This window comes from Cydia fagiglandana, chromosome 11 (assembly GCF_963556715.1).
Source record: "Cydia fagiglandana chromosome 11, ilCydFagi1.1, whole genome shotgun sequence".
NCBI lineage: Eukaryota > Metazoa > Arthropoda > Insecta > Lepidoptera > Tortricidae > Cydia > Cydia fagiglandana.
Window position 1 is genome coordinate 9,377,572 of NC_085942.1, and position 16,673 is coordinate 9,394,244.

Sequence of the window (16,673 nt, forward strand, 5' to 3'; positions counted from 1 at the left end):
TAAAAGTGGTAAAAAAAGTAAAAAAAGGCGGGATCTGAAAATACCTACTGAATTGGATAGTGTAAATTAGGTTTGACTAAAAAATATAAGAAACGCGTATCTACGCTCGCTATAAAAATGAGTTCTTCTAGTGAAGAAAATTATATTCTTACGCCTACCGAAATTCAAGAGACAGTACAGGCAGTGGCTAGTAATTTGCTACCAGAGAAATCGGGGGCTAGTACTTATAGTTATGCAAATGTTTTCTTATTTCCTCGCAGTAGTCGTGAAAAGCACTATGTAATCCCTCGGCCGGAAACGCTAAAGATGGACTCGTATTATTCGAGGGCCTCCACTAACGTGTCGGCCCTCGAACTCACTCGTCCATCTTTTAGCGATTTTCCGTCCTCTCCTACAATGTACTAATTCTGTGGTGTGGGAACCGTACGTTAGGTCCTAGGGAGCCCGAGTCCTGCAGCAGCAGCTCGCTGTCGGTGCCGCGCTCCTTGTTCTTGAGGATGGAGCGCGCGCGCGAGTCGCCCTCGTGCGGCCACCCGCCACCGCCGCGCGCCTTGCCGTTCTTACCTGCATACATAACAACAGGTCAAAATTTCAATATCGCCCTCTCTTACCACATTCATTGCCACTACGTGCTACGGGTTACGCTCGTAGCGCGTAGCCACGTTTTTGCCGTATGGAACGCGTAGTCGCTACGAACAGTGTACCCGACTCTCGGGTTCTTGGCCCCAATGTGTTACTCGCTTGTCCCATTTGAACGAGAGAACATAAGAGTAGGTGCTAGTGTTTCCCCTTCATACGAGTAGGTACATCAATGCCTCCTGTTATAAATTTTGACACCGAGATCCATTCCTTATTCTACCTGAATTAATTTCTCAGATAACATTTTCTAAGTCCAAGAAAAACAAGACTCAAAAACACATTATACTGAGAACTAGTCAATTAATGTGTCATTCCAGACTGCCAACCAAATATTATTGTTACCAAAAAGGATGTGGTGGTTGATTATCCTCGTGGCTATCCCTCTCGGAGGTCTCTTCTCCTCCTCCGCCCATTCCTGCAACACAAACACTACATGTAACAGATTGTAGAACGCTAATACATATAGGTTACGCCTACTTACAAACGTGGCTGGCAGTATCCTATTTTAGTTTACTCTATCTTTGAAGTATCGGGGGCGTAAAAAGGTAGGGTACATATAAACAACATGGATCCACATGCACATTTGACGTGACACAATACGTAATACCCACATATTAAAGCTACTTCGTGCATCAGCTTATGAACTTGGAAATGTTAGGAAGTCGAAGAGTGGTGAGACTTCGCGTCATACCGTCGTCTCAGATAAGAAGAAAGCCCCAGGAAGCCGTGAAGACTAACCTGTTGGAAACGTGCCTTTCTGTGTTTGGGCTTGGAGTCGTCAAACGGGAGGCCAGGGGCGGCGAGCGGCTCGTCGATGGGCTGCGGCAGGCTGGTGCGCGAGGCGTCGAGGCGCGCGGGCCCCGCGGCGGCCGCGGCGCCGGCGCCGGCGCTCGCGCTTGCGCTCACTCCGCTCGGCGACAGACTCCCTCGTGAGCCGCGCGGACTTTCCCCCTGAGAACTTTTCGCACACAACACGCTCCCGTCCCCGGACGCACTCTTGCGAACACCCTTAAACTCTGTCGCTCCGCCCCCACTCGCGCTGCCTCCACTGCTACCGTCCAGAGGATTCACATACAAGTTTGATGAGTCGTTCTCGCACGTGATGTCGCCCTCTGAAGGAAAAGGGTGCGTAAGGCATGATGCAAATGTATCTGCAACGTAAGACATAAGACGCACATAGAGCCGGGCACAACCACGCGGACATAAGTCATAGGGTGTGTGCTGCTCGTAAATGATGCAATGAGGTGATGTAACGTGCTATACATAGATACGTATGTACACATAAACAATCGTAGGAGGACACTTATCACTGGAACACTTCCACAATTGACAAGTCTACGGGGTAATATCTATTCGTAATACCTACTTCTAGATGATTTGGAATTCCTAATGAGGTACCTGCACTACTATAATGTAATTACATAATCTAATAAAGTATTTAAGTGAATTGACGTATCTTGCTAGTTTTCGGGGTGAACTATATGATGTATCTACATGGTATGTTTACTTATAGTCTTTATATGTTATTCTACAGTCTAGCGTGATGACAAGCATTTATCAATTTCACTTCGTCTACATATCTAGGATGTTCTACTCAGGGTACCTAGTCATCTAAAACGAATGGTCCACTAACCGTAACACTTTCACATTCGAGGGAAGCCAGTGCTGTCAAACTGGTTTAACTTGACAGACATTCAGATGTACTCTATGAGTAACCACTGATGAAACTTGGTGTATACCTGTTCCGTGTTGAGATTTGTTAGGTAAGTGGTGTTTGTGCCAGTGAAGGCAGTGGTTACATACCAGGGCTATCAAGGCTGTTCGGTGTGGCCTCGGGTAATGCGCGCGGTGCGGGGTGACGGTGGAGACAGGCCAGCTCCACGCACACGGGCTGCCGCAGGTCTGACGTTGGCATTGGCATCAGTTGTTCCGCGTCTATGAACTCCTTGTAACCCTATATCAAACATTCTTATTTATATCCTCTACATTTCAAGATATAGTTACGTATTATGTAGATATACGAACGGGATCAACTCGAAATACGTTGCCGCTTGAACTTCAGAATTCCGAAGTCCGTTCTTAACTGACAGTTTGATGGATAATAAACGAGTGTACTTACTGCTACCGCCTTTCGAAAGATTTGTTAGTAAGCAGAAACTTTAAAGACCATGTTATAGACATGTTATTTCACAGGATTCTCTAGAAAATTTGAGTTAATCAAAGGAAATCAGAAGCTGCTGTTATATTGACCCGGGTTATAATCTTAGTACCTTGAACGTGCAAAAACAACACTCAAACTCAGAAGGCAGCTGATCCAAGTCTAACTGTTTGTCAGCCATCTTCTTTTCCTAGAAAAAGAGAGATCATTAATAGCTACCTACAAGTGGGTTCTATATTGAGGTTAACAAGCAATTCGACATTCGGACATCGACACTTATTAAATTACAATATAAAGAACTACCTAATATGCTAATTAAACTATTTCGATACTTATAATAAATAAAAGCTGATAGCTGAAAGTTTATGCAACGAGAGATCGGAAAAGTCCCGTTACAATGGGCTCGCTTTCCAACCCAAACCTTTATCAGGCTGAACTAGAAGCTATATTAAAGAAGTATCATAGTGTTATGCATCTAAATTGACTACTATTAGCGTAAAACATCTGTGAGTTCTTACTGGCGTCGGTTCGGGGTTTATGAGCAAGCGTTTTTCCGGCGAGTCCGGCCCCTCGGTCGAGTAGCGGCGCTCTTTCTGAGGGCTGCTCTGAAACTGTGACTTTGTGTGTTATCAGCAAGCCAAGTGCACGTCAACCGCCCTAACACGGGTGCGTCCCAAAACCCATGCGTGATGGTTAAACTTAGTGCTGTGCTAGCAGCTTTAGGAAGGAGCTAGTCAGTAAGTCTTTAACGGTAGTAATAAGTAAATTTCATAAATAATTTCAAAGTAAGTTCTGGTATTTATTGGTGCAACGTATAATAATCAATTTAAGGGGAGTAATTTGATAAAGTCAATTTCAATAATACAAAAAACTACACACATAAATACGTAAAAAAATATATTTAAAAGAAAATACTATTTTTTATTAAATATTACCTCGAGAGTGAATTGGCTAAGGTAAGCCATTGGACGCACCCAGCCATTTCACGGGATCCTTACCTGGTTGGGGTCAGTACTCTGCTGGAGCTTATTGCTGACGGCGTGCTCGTACTGCTTATAGCAGCCGGTCGAACCCGGCCCATCGCCCTCCAGGCTATTGGCGTCCCCCTGCGACAAGTTGTGTCCTGGAGACACACACCATCTAAGTCGTATCGCTTTCCTATTTCACAATCCTATTCCGTTTTTATGCGTATACTTTATGTAGGCAGATAGTTATATGTATTGTTTAGATTAATTTAACCGAACGAAGTAAACATTTATAAGAAATGGCAAGAGGTAAACAGCAGCAGCGTGAACTACACAACACACAATCACACGAACAGTCTATTATCCAGTGTCCTCCGGATACACACATCGGACAGTCCACAGCGGAAGTTAGTTCTAGAAAGCGTTAGGCTTACGCTGACAATGTAATCGACCTTAGATATAGTGTCTTCTTCGCACATCGCTAGCTACACGCGACGCGAGCCCGACCCCGATACGATTTACTACTAAGAGGTCGAGCGGGACGACTGTGCAAGTAGCAAGTAGCTCATCGGGCGTCGTCTCTCGCCTCAATGAGGACGCACTTGTCACCTGAAGACAAGGAATAAAACACTGAGTGCACCTCGTGGGAACGAGCGCGTGAGGTGAGCTGTAGCTGCGACGTTACGTGAACTGTTTTGAGGATGTCTGCGAGTCCGGAGTCGAACGATGCATCGTGCACTCAATCGACATTCATGCAATCACTGACATTTACAAAAAAACATGTAAAATGATAATTGAGAGCATGCATGAGTAAGAAAGAAGTCACATTCACGAGCGGAGGACACCATAATGACATGGAAAAGCGGCGAAAGCGAGCGATACGGGCGGGACTGACCTGTGTCGACGATGACGTCTATGAGGTCCATGCTCTTGGCGAAGGCGTCGCGCAAGTTGATGTGATGGAACGACACGATGGAGCCCTCTCGCTTGGCGCGCTCCAGCGCCTCACGCCGCTTCAGCGCCTTCTCGCGCCGCATCTGGTTCTTGTAAAACTCGGCGAAATTGTTGACGATAATGGGGATGGGTAACGCAATTACCAACACGCCGCAAATACAGCATACTGAGCCGATGACCTTGCCCAACGGGGTCGTGGGGTAAATGTCACCGTATCCGACTGTGGTCATAGTGATGCCGGCCCACCAGAACGTTTCCGGAATGGATATGAATTTAGTCCCCGGCTCTTCCTTCTCGGCAAAGTACGCCAGCGAGGAAAATATGAGCACTCCCATCGCGAGGAACAACATGAGCAATCCGAGTTCTTTGTATGAGTTTCTGAGTGTGAAGCCGAGCGATTGGAGCCCGGTCGAGTGTCGAGCGAGTTTGAGGATACGCAAGATTCGCATAATACGGAAGATTTGTACGACGCGACGGACATCCTGGAACTGGTCCGTCGCGTTTTTGTTCGTTTCGAGTAGGAAGAGAGATACGAAGTATGGCAAGATCGCCAGTAAGTCTATCACATTGAGTCCGCCCTTGAAGAATTTCCACTTATCCGGCGACGCACTGAACCGCAGCACGTACTCGAGCGTGAACCACGTGATGCAGACCGCCTCGATCATGGCCAGCTGCGGGTTGTCCATGGGCGCGCCCTTCTCGTCGTACACTTGCATCTGGGGTATCGTGTTGAGAGTGAGCCCTATCGTGGACAGCACGATGAAGAGAATCGATATCACCGCGATCACCTGCAAGCACGCACGGTGCGGTCAGCGGCGGCAAGGGGCTCCGAGCGCCACCGCCGCTGCCTTCGCATCGACTCTACTTCAATTATGGGTCCCTAGTGTGCCACATGTGTCAGATAGGTATATTTTTAATATATAGTAAGTATGCCAGTGTTTATACAGAGTAATAAGAGTATGTATGTCTTAAACATTTTTACAAATTAATCTACGATGATAGGTATGTTAGGTATAGGTATGTATTTACAGGTATATATTTGATAGACGATTAAAGCCAATATCTTATGTAAATATATAAGGTCTTACGGTTAATGCTTCAATTTTGGTGTAAAAATAACATCTATTCGTGTATATGTTAGTAGTGTTGTGTGGTCGAGTGTAGTAGGTAGGTATATTAAACTACTATTAGCACCGGGGTGGACGGACGAGCGTGGCCGTGGTGTGGGTGTAAATCTGAGAACGCGCGTCCGTCCGTCGCCCGTGTCGCTCGGTTAGTATAGTGTTAGTCGGAGATCACGAAGCGTTTCTAAGCACTGATGGGATTTAGTACAACGGGGCGGAAGGGAGGCGCGTGTGGGAGTCGGCGGGAGCTGGGGCGGAGGCGGGTGGGAGCCGGCAGGTGACGCTCAGCCGTGGTGGCGGGCGGCGCGGGCGCGGGCCGCGCACTGGGCACCGCGTGCGCAGGGCGCGCGCCCGTCCCGTGCCGCCCCGCACGCGGGCCGCGGAGCGCCGCCGCTGCGACGGCTGGTCACATCGCGTAAGCCCATCCCATCTTTGCAATTTTGCGACAACAATTAAGCTTTGTTTTTAGGGTTACACCCTTTGGAGAACGATCGACGCGGCTGTGAACATTTTGTAAAAGTTAACTGTAATGAAAAGTGACGGTTAAGAAACATCGCAGATGGCTCGTTCTCGGGTACCGCACATATTGTTTGTGAAACGTAATGCACATTAAATAATATACATCTAGAGGCAATATTAGCGAAATTTTCATAAAAGTATGGTACTATCCGCACATACGTTTATGAAGTAGTTCTGAATGTACAAGATTACATAATTTTTAAGATGGTACTGAAAAAGGCACGAATATTGACCCCTATATGGTCACTAGGACTTAATGTTCGTTAGCAGTGTTACAATACAATAGATCCACCTGCTTAATAAATATCTATAGTGAAGTTACAATACAATACACATCCTTAATATAGTGCAATACATTTGAATAAATATTGAAACAATATAAAAGAATAGAAACAAATCTTCAGGTAATTTACATAATCTAGTTTGTATTCTTACGAACATAATAAATAGGTACGTGATATGTGTAGGTATAGGTAGGTAAAGTTAACAAATATTAAATAAATGCAGTAGGTACAAATCCAAATAGATAATAAATATCAAATCGTTCATACTTACACAATATATACCGCTGTTGTCGAAAGAGATTGTGCTAAGCGAGAAGAATCGTTAGATAATGGGCCCAGTAAGCCATTAACGACATTGAGCACAGTTTCGACAAAAGCGATCGCAGCGCACGACACGACATGGACACAACACCACAGTTCATACCACAAATCGATGGCGACAGACATACCACTACATACAGGGGAGACAGTGATAGATGTTATTCATGCACCACAAACACAACGAAAACAACAAAGCTATATTCACGTGCTTATTTGTATTGCTTGTAAAAGCCTGCTTCGTAGGTAAGTATGCTTTTCTATTGGATTGTAAAACATTTATGTAGAGGGCAAGTTTTGACACTTTTAACGAAGCAGACTTATTGAAAACATTAGGAGGTGCTAAATATCTTAAAAGTGTAGTATATACGTACTTATATAAATATGTACCTATGTTATAATTCTAGCGTAGAGGTAAAAACGAAATAATGTAATTAATAACGATATGTTATGTACCTATACAATATAGGTTATTTAAGTGACATGTGTGTAGTAGTGTATAGGCTGGTCATGTAGGTACAAAGAGTAAATATAAGTGTACTGGACCTATGTAGTAACAATAACAATAATCGTAATGTTTGATTTCTATTGGCAAAGTGTGCATCAACTTTTAGTTTATAACTAACTACGATTTGCAAACAAACAACTGTGCAAAGACTGCAAAGTGTTATTTAATCCAGATACGTTACTAGCTCACAGTTCAACAAAAAGCTTCTACTTTAATTGTTTGATCACCTTTGATTCTTAAAATTAACATCTTAATCCTCGGCAGCATGGCTAAATGTAAATTAAGTAGTTTGACTTCAAAGGTTAGTTACAAGACGGTATAATACATTACCCTAGCAGCTATACTGGTGGTGGGTTTTTCTAGAAGATCCCAGAGCCACTTTTGGTATTGCGCGCAAGTGCCCTGGCCGAACTCTTCCTCCTCGCGCTGACGCAGACTCTCGGCTTCCTTCCTCATCTCCTCGTGGACGTGTTCCTTGCGCTGGTGGTACTTGTGTTGGCAGCAGGACTCGAGGTACAGCTCGTCCACGCCCCAGTACTCCAGGTCGTCGCTGAAGGCCAGCACGCACATTTCGTCCACAAGGTGAAGCTTGCCGGTTCGGTAGAAGTTCAAGATCGAGCTGAAGCTCTTCGGATGTCTGGAAAATAACAATGAAAATACTCATCATATTAGCCAGAGGACTACTGCTAGACAGGCCTCCCCCAAAGAGTGCCACAATGACCGGTCATACGCCACCCGCATCCAACGGACTCCCGCGATCTGTAGGTACCAGGTTGTCAGTCCACTTTGTCTACCTCCGCTGCGGCTTCCGGTCCGAATGAAAATACTAAGTATATGATATGACACAAAAACTTGAAAAAACCTACAATAAGTTAACAAGGACGAATTTTATTTCTGGTGAGACAGAAATAAAACATTACATAGATCAACTGCTCATGTAGAGTTAGAAACGCCGGGTTTTTTAACCCGAATTATAGCTGAATTTTATTGAAACTAAGAAAAAAATCTCCTCTCGAAAAAGTAGCTTCAATGTGCACCAAAGCACCTCAATACACCGGCCCGATGTTTAAAGTAATTTTCCCATTCGAGAATTCTTCTCTCGCCAATCGCTGTCCGATCGCACGACCTCTCGACGCCTTATAATTACGCCACATATTTGTGCCCATGGGATAGAACAGATTAATTTAAAAAAAAAAACAACCTACCTGTCGAAAAAGTACTCGTTGTCCTGCAGCGAGTAGTCATCGCAGAGCTCCGTGATGGCCTCGTGCGTGTTGCAGTCGCGCAGCCGGCCGAGCCGCGTGTGCGGCAGCCGCTCCAGCGTGCGCCACAGCACCTCGTGCCGCACGCCGCCGACGTTGATGATCACGCGCTTGCTCAGCGCTTTCGCGCGCATCATCATGAACGGCTCCGGCGGCAGCGACGACATCGACCTGGAATGTGCCGAGGGAATTATGCCGCATGTGCTTATTTTTTATCATAATCATATACAGGGTGCTTCCTGTAACAGGAGCAATAAATTAAAGAATGTACTCCTCAACCTGACCAACATTTGTTCAGCAACTTTTAAAAATTATGAATCCTTTAGACTTCCTTTTTTCATACAAAATAAATATTGCCTTCAATGTACGCTGATATCAGTGTGTTTAACGTTACTTGTCATGCTTTTAACATAACAAAATTTGCAATACATTGCGTCTTAGAATAAACTTTAAAGTGTAATAAAAATCAAACCATGAGTTAATTTGAAAAGTTGCTGAACAAATGTTGGTCAGTTTGAGGAGTACAGCCTACAGTTTATTTTATTGCTCCTGTTACAGAAAACACACTGTATTTAAGAGTATGACTCTTGTCGGTGGAGCAATTTCCATATTTGGCGGTCCTCTGCCTTCTCTTTGACAGCCCGATACGACGCGATATTGATCTTTTCCTTTATTTGATCCACGTACGCTCTCCTTGGTTTTCCCTTCTTCCTGTTCTATTTTTTATCACAACGTGGCAAAACAAGCGTAGAACCTGGACCATCAACAAAGTGCATCTTAGGGAGCGCTAACAGCCCTACCACCAGGAACACAATACTACGTGTACCTAAAGAGCAAGCGTCGTTCTATATTTATGTTTAGTTATCTTGTCGGTCAGTGCTGATATTCATGTCAATGCAAGCATGAGCAAGCTAAATCAATTCTGAACGTCAGAATAAGAAATAATAAAAGGAGATGCATTTAGCTTTTATGACCATTCGCACCCAGCGATTTCCTCCTTCAATAACAGCACTTATATGTTATTGAAAAGTTTAAAGATTCTACAATTTCTGATCAACTGGGCATTGAATTTTTCTAAAAAGCCCGCTCAGTGGGTGCGAGGAAATCGCTAAGAGCCAAACCTCAAATCCAACGTTTTATAATCCCTCTGGCGGTACTGCTTTAAAAGCCAGCTGCAAAAAGCATTGCAAAACAGCGGCTAAACAATTATGTTTTAATCGGTTTCTATTATGCTTCCTTCTTCTACACATAAACCTTCGTCAGCTTTTTGTCAACCACGTGTTATGTTTGCCTTAATCACTAGGTAATAGGCTAGGCTTTATGCAACTACTTCATAGCTTTGCTTTAGTGCTTGCCTAAAATTACTTTGCAATAAGAATCTTAATACGAATATCACCTCGAATACTGGAGGTCCATTGTGGGTCTGTGGGCCAATAATAGGTCAATTTTAAGTATGTAAATGTTAAAATGTTATGTCGTGGTGTATCATTAAAAGAATAAAAATGTATGAGCGATATAACTTATGTGCTTGTAGGTATTTAGCAATGTTATGCCACAGCAACTTGTGCCCTAAACCACTCTCATTGCCAGATGATTGAGGTGGTATACAATAGGGTATTTGACTACTAGTCAAATCAATTTTTTTTTTCTTACTGTCAAAACGATTATGAAACACTAGTTAGCATGTGACGTCACGGTCCAATTACTTACTAGTTATAGTTTTATACGGATTTTAAAATATAAATTGCGTCTAAAAAATAACTGCTGTATGTTACTACTGAGGTACGTTTCTCTATTAGCTTCTGGCGCTTTATTTATTGCAGGGTGTAAAATCATTTATTTTAAATAGTCAAACACCCTATTGACTATCAGTTCGAGGTCATTATAGATTAGTGTCACGATAACCACGAGACCAGATCACAGACCAGACCTCGAACAAGATGGGAGGATGATATTAAAAAGAGTGGGCACTCTGGAGGAGAGAAGCAGCAAATCGGGCTGCTTGGAGGAGATTTGGATAGGCGTATAAGATAAGATAATATTTATTCATTTAAAACTTATGCTAATTTGATTTATAGAATGGTAATTATACAATTAATACTTAAATACTACTTCATTCATGGATTCAGGTTAAGATAGGTAAAGATCAATTTAACAACATTAATACCGATACAAATGTGTATTTTCTATCTCTAATGGAAATTTGAACAATACCTAAACTAAGTAAACATTTACTTGTATCTTAGGTATGCACGTTTTGTAGGTCAGTGTATAAGTGGGGACTCAGCGAGTATGCCCAACAGTCGGCGCATACTCGCTGAGGAAGAAGAAGAACAAGAGAAGAGATCAGGATTACCTGGAGTGGGTCCGCTGTAGCTGCGCATGGCCGGGCGGCGGCGCGGGCGCAGGCGCCAGGCCGCGGTCGAGCGGCGCGTCCTGCGCGGGCGCCGCGAAGCCCATGGTCGCGCGCGGGGGCGAGTCGCCCACCGGCCAGCGCGCGGCGCCGCGGCCCGCGCCCTCGCCCCCCATGCCCGCTAGCTCATGGTGCCCGCCGCCGCCTCATCGGCCACCCACTGCCACCGCCAGACACCAATGATCCTGCACACAATATACAATACTTCTTTATACATACTGGCCGCGTATACATGCCAATCGCTTACGCTCCGTAGCGATCGAGACACAAAGCGTTTCGTTGTCGAAGCGATAGCGATGGACACCTTGGCTAGGCCGGCTGTACTTAATCGTTTCGTGAAATTTACTAACTCCGAGCACAGAATAAGTAATAGTATTATCATACAGAACGGACACGCACCGCCCCGCCCCGACTCGGATTACCTCGCCCCGCGACTGAGTTCTGACGGACTCCTGACATACTCTCAGTTCGGCTAGCAACGCCGCGGCGCGATGACGCAACGTTCAAAATGCCGATGTATTTTGCGATGTATGGTTGTTTTTCAAATTCACGAAATAAAGAATATTTATTTTTATTATACATATATTAAAAAGTAGCGTTTTGTAATTATTTATATTTAGTCCACGCTAATTGTGTATCGACAATTCGACATGACATTTTTGGTAATTTATTGCCGCACCATACTTTACGTAATATTTTACGGCCTTTACGGGTTACGGGTGAGTTCGCATATACGTTCAAATAATATTAGCTGTGACCTGTGAATAGAACAGTTTATTATAGCAAGGATCTAGGAGAAAATACCATCTTGTAAATTATGTTTGTTTCTTTAATTTTAGGAATAAAAATGTTTGATATTTACGTTTACGAGTACAACGATAACGCTCCGTGAACTCAAAAACATGTAAATAGTAGCCCTAAGCGACTTACTCACACAATGACGCGTGTACAGACGTGCCGTTCACACATATACACGCAAACGAGTTTTGATGTATGGCGTGTCCGCCCTGTGCTCCGAGTTAGTCAGCAAACTAGAAGCGTCACTTGCACCATCCCAGCCACTTGCACCATCCCACTAACCCGGGGTTAACCGGTTAAACCGTTAGCCCAGTGTCAAATTGTACTGGTAACCATAGCAACTCCAGGTTTAACCGCTTATCCTCGGGTTAGTGATTGGTGCAAGTGGCCCTAAATCGTTTTGTGAAATATAAGTAACTCCGAGTTACGGCGCGATTCGGGAAATGAGATTCACTAGATATGAAATTAGTAAAGATATGTGACGTTCCATGGCAAAAGGTACCTTACGACGGCCGCAATAATATAAGAGCGGCGCCGCGGCGTTAACAATAGCGTAAGCGCCGACCGCCATAAGGTACCTTTTGCCGTGGAACGTCACATATCTTTACTATTTCATATCTAGTATATCTCTAATTCATTTCCCGAATCGCACCGTTAGTCAGCAGACTAATAAGCGCCACTTGCACCATCCCACTAAACCGGGTTTAACCGGTTAACTCCGGGTTAGTGGGATGTTGCAAGTGGCGCTAAGGGCACTTGGCGTTCCAGGGTGTGCTAATATGTATAATATTTGCTATTATAGTATTCTAATAAGGGGTCATCCATTAATTACATCACACGTTTAGGGGGAGGGAGGGGGTCAAGAAAATGTGACATATTGTGACATGGGGGAGGGGGGAGACACAAACTTTGTGTCGTCACTTTAACTTCATCAGTAACCGAAAATTATTTTATTCGCTGTACATTTAAATAACAAGTTTTTAAAACGATAATCGTTTTTATTCGTTTAATTTTCTTTCCTAAGCAGTTTTAGGTTATAAAATTACTAATATTTATATCGTCAAAAATATTTTGATAAAATATTACTAAATATTTAGGTACTCACTTAATTCGATTTGGTGATTTCGTAGAAAAAATGTGTCGTCACACTAGGGGGGAGGGGTTTGCCAAATGTGACCAAGTGTGACAAGGAGGGGGGAGGGGTCAAAAAACCTAGAAATTCGTGTGACGTAATTAATGGATGACCCCTAAGACAAATTTCAATATGATAGATAAAGACAAGTCATAACATAACATAGAACATTTATGAATAAAAACATCAATTTTTAGTGTTCCGTACAAAACTTTGTTTACGGAACACTTATGGGATCACTTCGGTCTTGTTAATCCATTAAGTATAAAAGTGCTGAAAACACACTATTCTAAATGGGGTAATGGCTCTATAAGGACTTTCGCTACAAAACGGAATAACGCTGCTAAGTGCTACGGCGTAGCATGTGTCTACGTCTAAAGAGCGGAATTCGAAGTTATAAAATCTGTCGTTGACATGAGATTAGGTACTTGCAGTGCATCGCGCTCGCGCAGCGATCCACGAGCGAATTATGTCAAAACAAGATCAAATTGACATTATTTGCAGCGCCTAGGTCCTGGTCCTAGGTCTATGAAATACCGAAGCGACCAATTTAGTATAAATATGTGTATGACTCAATTTCTATGATATTAAGTCCGTACCTGCATAGTCCTTGACTGTATAGATAGTATAATATAATAATAAATAAAGAAAAGGATGAAACAATAATGTATCTATTTAGATCTACTTATTCAACAAATCAACCATTAAAAGATGTATCAGAAAACCGCCTAAGGAGCTAAATGCAACATAAAAGTAAACATGAATCCGCCCTATAAAATCCTTCTTATATTTATAGCAATTTCCTTTTATTACTACTAACAGAATACCGTACGAGTATAAAGCATAATCCAGATGTCGTAAGCCCAGGATGTAACTACTTATAATATAATATGGGTACAGATAGTTACTCGGCCACGGCCAAGGTTCTTGAGTGGCGAACTGGAGAATACTGCAATATTAAGCCCTCAACATGGTAATCCGAAGATCTCATAAAACCATAAAGATGATAAGGACAGAGCACGACCGGTCGTTATGGACATCCTGGGAGAGACCTATGTCCAGCAATGGAAGTCTCGGCTGATATTATGACGAGGACTATTCGTTTTATTATTATCATCAATTTAAATGTCTGCAGTATAAAAGCCTAAACGTGCTACGTTTTTCAACTCCCTTCCATTTCCGTTCACCTAATATTCAAAGCAGTAAAGTTACCGACGACAAAGAGACCCATTTCCCTGTCATAAATATTCAGCGCCCCAGGAAAGTGATTAATCGAGCATCACACGAGATAAATGTTGAGACGTCAAACTACTTTACGCTGAGACTTCACTTCACGTAATCCTCACCCCGAGGAAGTTTAATACGTCACGGAATCTATTATTTCTACAGTTTGACCGACAAAGGGATGTATCAGATTGGTACGGAGCACAGATAACATTTTGAACTAGACATACCTACTCATATAAATTGCCGTGTTATAGAGACCGCGTGCGTTGGAGGGTCTGCCATCTTGTGGCCTGAGTCGGAAACATATGTGCACATGTACATTGCCAAAGCAAGTGCTACCATCTACCGTACTCTTCGGTACGTTTCCTTGTGCATAATCTCCCGCAGCTCAGCCTTTGGTCTCGTCTGGCGGCACACATCTCTCGGGCACTTTGAGCGTCAGCTAGGCGCTCAGGGAATGTCAAATAGAAAGAAAATGTTTGCCCAACCTATTTGCCAGTAGGTTCTGCCACCTTGACATCGGTAGCATAAACGACACATTTACACCTCGCGCCTAAAATTTGACGGCTCCTATGCTGCCCCCACAGCTGCCCCCTATAGTTCATGCACGGGGCCTATGTAGTATGTTTGTGTAGATCAAACCTTGGAACCTAAGTTATAACCACTTCCTGGGGGCCTAGCCAAGATGACAATTGTATATCGACAAACGTCAAACGAAAAGAAAAATGTATCGGGATGAGAGATACAACGAAAAGTCACGTGACTATTTTCTATTTTACATTAGGATTCGTTTGGCAATTTCCATCAATGATTCTCATATTGACTAGGCCCCCTGACGTTCGATCGATTGGGTTCGAATTTGGTTTACTTATGAAAAACAGATGACATGCAATATTATATTGTGATGACATCAACTGACCTAAAAATTGCGACCGAAATTAATAAGTAGGTGGACATAGGAACTTGTTGATAAACCAATACAATCTTTTTGAATTTGAGTTTGTTAGAATAGTATCTCGTAAATAACGGCTATTTTGCGTTCCCTTTTCATGTTGCTCTAACTATCGATGTCGGGAGATTGTTTCTAAAATAGGATAAACCTATATGTGCCATAGCCCATACAACCATTTCCAGTCGCCGTTACGACGCGGTGTAGACACATCTTGTGTCGACACCGTCTGTTTCGGTCACAATTCCAGTCGCAGAGTCGTCGCCGTGTCGACACAGTTACCAGAAATGGGGAAGGGTCGACACATGACACAAAGTGACATAAAGTGTGGTCGCCGTGTGCACACATTGTTTCGGGTTTGCGACTACTTTATGCCAAAATCATTCGTTCATTCGTTCATTTTGTTCCTGTCAAATGGAAACTGTCAGATGGAAAAATAGTTAAATAAAAATAAGTGACATTAATACGCCATCTCTAAAACGGATTACAAGACGTAATTATATATTGTTTGCATTTATATTACAATAGGACTTAAATTATTATGGGGAATTAAACTGCTCGAGTGATTTGATAAACTAAGTGTAATATAATCAACGCGCCACCACATTGTTTTAGTTTAGCCGGAAATAAAATTGTTTACTTCTCAGTGCTTGTGATCGTAAATATATTATTTGATGCATTTTTAGTACTTCGATGCGTATACTATACTTAAATAACAGAAATAACGCTTTACATACTACGAAACTTGTTAATTATGATGTATAAATATGGTTTAAGGCTGAGAAATATTGCAGTCACAAAGTAGTCGCAAATGTTTCGACTTTGTGTCGACTCTGTGTAGACACATGACACGCGCTGTCAAAAGTAATAACAAAGTTACTGGATTTGCAAAATGGCTCCTTGTGTTCATTTGTTTTCAGATATTCTCAAAGTGTAAAAATGACGTGGTCAGAGATGGGACTTAATAGATTAACTGTTTATTCGACTAATTAATGGAATAAAAAAAGGTAATCCTCAAATTTTAATCACGATTAGTTTAGTCGACCTAACATAGATTGAAATTGAATTAATCTGAACATTAATCGAATAAATTATCGATTAAATCTCGGTTGGAAGTTGACAGGGGGCCATTTTTGTACGTAAAAATAATAGAAATGTCTTGCATGCAGATGGTAGCCAAACACTTTGTCATAAAAGTCGAGATGGGTGTCGATTTATAGGTTTTAGGGAGTGTCGATTTCGAAAATGATGACCATTTTGGAATCCAAAATGGCGGCCATGCACTGTGTCATAAAAGTCGTCATGGATGTCGTTTTATACGTTTTAGGGGGCCCCAATTTTGAAAATGATGACCATTTTGGAATCCAAAATGGCGGCCATGCACTATGCCATAAAAGTCGTCAGGGGTGTCGTTTTATAGGTT

General features: G+C 42.8%; 1 protein-coding gene across 8 annotated transcripts in view; it reads right to left on the bottom strand.

The window, feature by feature from the left end:
- LOC134668892 (potassium voltage-gated channel protein Shab) overlaps positions 1-16,673 on the bottom strand; it is a 94,455-nt gene that overhangs the window by 2,073 nt on the left and 75,709 nt on the right. The window contains exons 3-14 of one of the 8 annotated variants that reach the window (XM_063526381.1): positions 11,088-11,329; positions 10,128-10,154; positions 8,675-8,902; positions 7,800-8,106; positions 4,658-5,504; positions 3,796-3,920; positions 3,316-3,408; positions 2,910-2,987; positions 2,443-2,593; positions 1,378-1,790; positions 982-1,054; positions 428-564 (exon numbers count right to left, since the gene is read on the bottom strand). In XM_063526381.1, coding sequence (XP_063382451.1) covers positions 428-564; positions 982-1,054; positions 1,378-1,790; positions 2,443-2,593; positions 2,910-2,987; positions 3,316-3,408; positions 3,796-3,920; positions 4,658-5,504; positions 7,800-8,106; positions 8,675-8,902; positions 10,128-10,154; positions 11,088-11,260 — 2,652 coding nt within the window. In that variant the 5' untranslated portion in view covers positions 11,261-11,329. Of the gene's footprint in view, positions 1-427; positions 565-981; positions 1,055-1,377; positions 1,791-2,442; positions 2,594-2,909; positions 2,988-3,315; positions 3,415-3,795; positions 3,921-4,657; positions 5,505-7,799; positions 8,107-8,674; positions 8,903-10,127; positions 10,155-11,087; positions 11,330-16,673 lie in introns of all 8 variants that reach the window. The other 7 variants (XM_063526385.1, XM_063526380.1, XM_063526386.1 and 4 more) reach the window with 7 other exon arrangements.